We start from the raw sequence: 2929 nt of genomic DNA, 5'->3' as shown, positions 1-2929 counted from the left end.
ATTTCTTTTTGCCAGAAAGGCAAATGGGACCACGGCTGGCTTGAGCTGTGGTTCTACGTGAAGACCTACGGGGTCCGCGGCACTACCGAGGATGGTGCGGAGGTCATGGAGTATCCATTGACTTCAAGAATGGAGGTGATGGCGCCGCATACGCGCGTGGATCCACCGGAGGAGATGTCTCCGGCAAGGAAGGCTTGCGACCGGGCTTTTGCGGCAGCGTGCCGCTACTCCGGGGGTCGTGACCTGGTGGAGGAGATTATGGCCTCCAACTACTGGCCCCTGGGCAGAGACAACCCAGCCTTTCGGCTAGAAAAGGTGAAGGTTCCCGTTTTTGGGCCGGAGGCTGGGATTCCTTTCCCCCGCTTTGGCCGGTCTTTGGGGGAGGGGTGACAGAGGACAACTTCATTGCCGACGTTGAGGAGGCCACCATTGGGTTGGTTGGCAAAATTTCCGAGCGTGAGTACACGTCTCGGAGATCCATGGCAGGCACCATGCCGTGGATCAATCGAGTTTTTGAGATGCTCGGGATCATCTACCGGGAGCGCGAGGTTCCCGCTAAGGTCCTGGCTTCGATTGACAAGAAGAAGAAGAAGAAGAAGGCGTCCGCGAAGAATGTTATGGCAGAGGCCGAGTCCAAGAAGAGGAAGGGCGCCGCTGTTGCTCAGGCGCCTGCGAAAAAGAAGAAGACCGGTGCTCTGGTGATCGCGCCGGCTGTGTCCTCGGCCGGTAGTGCGGGCGTTGCCTCCGCCGGCAGTGAAGACATTCAGAGCTCCTCTGTCCCATCAATGGACGTGCGGGTCACGAGCGGCGGGGTTCATGGCTCTCCTGTAGCTCTGTTGCGCCCTGTACGCGGTGCTTTGAGCGGTGCGGAGCTTCCAAAGGCCAGCGCTGCTCCGGCATGCTCCTTGCACGGTGCTGCGAGTGTCGTCGAACAGCCGGAGGCTAGCGCCGCTGATCCTATGCCTGGCATTTTTGGCGGGTTGTATTCAAGTTCTGAAGAGGGCGCGGAGGTCGTCTTGGAGCACGCTCCTTTGTCTCCCGCTGTTGTTGCACTGTCTCTCGCTGTTGTTGCGCCTTCCCTCGCACCGGAGGTCGTGCTAGTTGAGCAGGCCCCGGTGGCTCAGTCTTCTTCGAGCCCTCCGCCCGCCAGGCCGCTGGCTGAGGAGATCCGGCCCTTTGGGCCTTCGCCGCATGATGGGGCGAAGACTTCTGCCCAGGGGGCTCGGCAGGTGGCCCAGCCTTGGCTTTTTATGAGTGAGTTTGTTTGGCGCACATTTTTGTGTTTACTGTCTTCGCCTGATTTATTTGTTTATGTATTCTATCAAGTGCTAATACTGTGTACTTGGTGCTTTGTAGGTGATGTCATGGCTGGACTCCTCACCTCGGAGGAGCGAGCGGCCGCTGCCAGCGTCAGGTTTGGTCCGGGGCAGCCAGGGCCGATGGCGCCGGGTCCGAGTGAGTATAGAGTGTTTTTATCTTACTCGTCTTTTGGCCGGTTGTTATTGCCTATTTCTGATTGGCCCTCTGACCTGAGTTGTTGTTGTTGTTGTTTTTTTGCTACGCAGGCTCCTCCGACACTTCTATCTCAGGTTGGGAAGAGTGCTATCTTGGGGTTCTTAGAGACGTCGGAGGTGGTCTCTGGCAGTTGGTGTATTTATTGTGAGATTTGCTTTTCTCACCTTATGGTTTTGTGTTTGTTTGTTCTTCTTTGAACAGATCACTTCAAACAGCGTCTGAGGGACATAGATTTCTTCCAACTTCTCCATGTTCATCTAGAACACCAGAGCTTGGTGCGTCTTTGGCGGTTTGCCTTTTTTGGTGTATGTTCGCCTTTAGACTTGTTTTTGTTTTTATTGCTGATCGCCTTGGTCTTCTTCTTTCTGATTGTAGGGGTATCACACGGCCGTTGTTATGGACGAGCGCTGCACTCGCGAGGTCTTTGACCGAGATGCTACGATTGAAGCGCTCAAGGCGGAGAACGAGTGCCTGGAAGGTGAAAAAGGGGGTTTGGCCAACTCCCTTGCAGCTCTCCGCCTTTCTCTGGCGGAGAAGGAACAAGAAAAGGAGGCTTTGAGGGCCGATGTCGCCAAGGCCCAGGATGCAGAAGTTTTGTCCGCCGAGCAGGCCCGTAGGGCGAACGAGTTGGCCGAGGGTCTCTAGTGAGAGCTGGCCTCTGAGAAGGAATCCGCAGCTGCGGTGGGGGAGCAGCTGTCTTCGACGACGAGGCGTTTGGACTCGATCAAGGGGGTCCTTGCTTCAACCGTTGGCCATTACCAGGCCATCGTCGCTGAGTTCGGAGGCAAAACCTCCGCTCCTCCAGAGGAAGACAGCGTCTACGCCCTCGCCTCCTGGCTAAAGCGTCACCTTGCGAAGCTCCCCGGTCTGATCAATGGCTGCACGGACTACGAGGCGCTGGCGGGAGTAGCGAATTACGCCAAGCTTTTGGTGCACGGCGGGTGTACGCATACCGAAATTATTCCGGAGGGAGTGCTGCCGGGTCCAAAGGAGCTTGCTGAGACTTCTCTTGGTTTGCAAAAAACCTTGAGAAATTTCATTGGGTACTTTTGGGCTCCATTTGGGAGACCGGCTGCCCAAAAACTGGTGGAGGAAAAGAGGGCGAAGGTATTTCTAGTCATTGTAGCCGCTATTTTTCTCTCCTTGCTTTTTTGCGAAGCTGCGAAGGCTTTCATTGCCTGTGCCACTGATATTTTAGCCTGTGCTACAGGATGCACAGAAGAGTCTTGCGGGCAGGCCTCCGCCAGTTCCGTGCTCGGCGACCGCGGGCGGTGCCTCCGCCACTGATGGCGCTCCGGTGGGCGCTACGATCGGCGGTGGTGATGGTCGGAGGCCGCAGGCGCCATCCCCACCCACAGTTGATGCGGGCTCCGTTCCAGGGACTTCTGCTGCGGCCGAGGCACCGAAGGTCTAG

At 56.7% G+C, this 2929-nt stretch overlaps 1 protein-coding gene across 1 annotated transcript; it reads left to right on the top strand.

The window, feature by feature from the left end:
- The first annotated feature begins 491 nt into the window (after nucleotides 1-491).
- On the top strand, nucleotides 492-2929 carry LOC136465860 (uncharacterized). Its single transcript, XM_066464431.1, has 5 exons — nucleotides 492-1254; nucleotides 1357-1409; nucleotides 1891-2124; nucleotides 2278-2622; nucleotides 2726-2929. The coding sequence occupies exons 1-5, from the start codon at nucleotides 492-494 to the stop codon at nucleotides 2927-2929; spliced, it is 1599 nt and encodes a 532-aa protein (XP_066320528.1).

The sequence above is a fragment of the Miscanthus floridulus genome, chromosome 7 (assembly GCF_019320115.1).
Source record: "Miscanthus floridulus cultivar M001 chromosome 7, ASM1932011v1, whole genome shotgun sequence".
Classification (NCBI taxonomy): domain Eukaryota; kingdom Viridiplantae; phylum Streptophyta; class Magnoliopsida; order Poales; family Poaceae; genus Miscanthus; species Miscanthus floridulus.
Note: the sequence above shows the minus strand (reverse complement) of the source record. Positions and strands in the feature narration are given on the sequence as shown.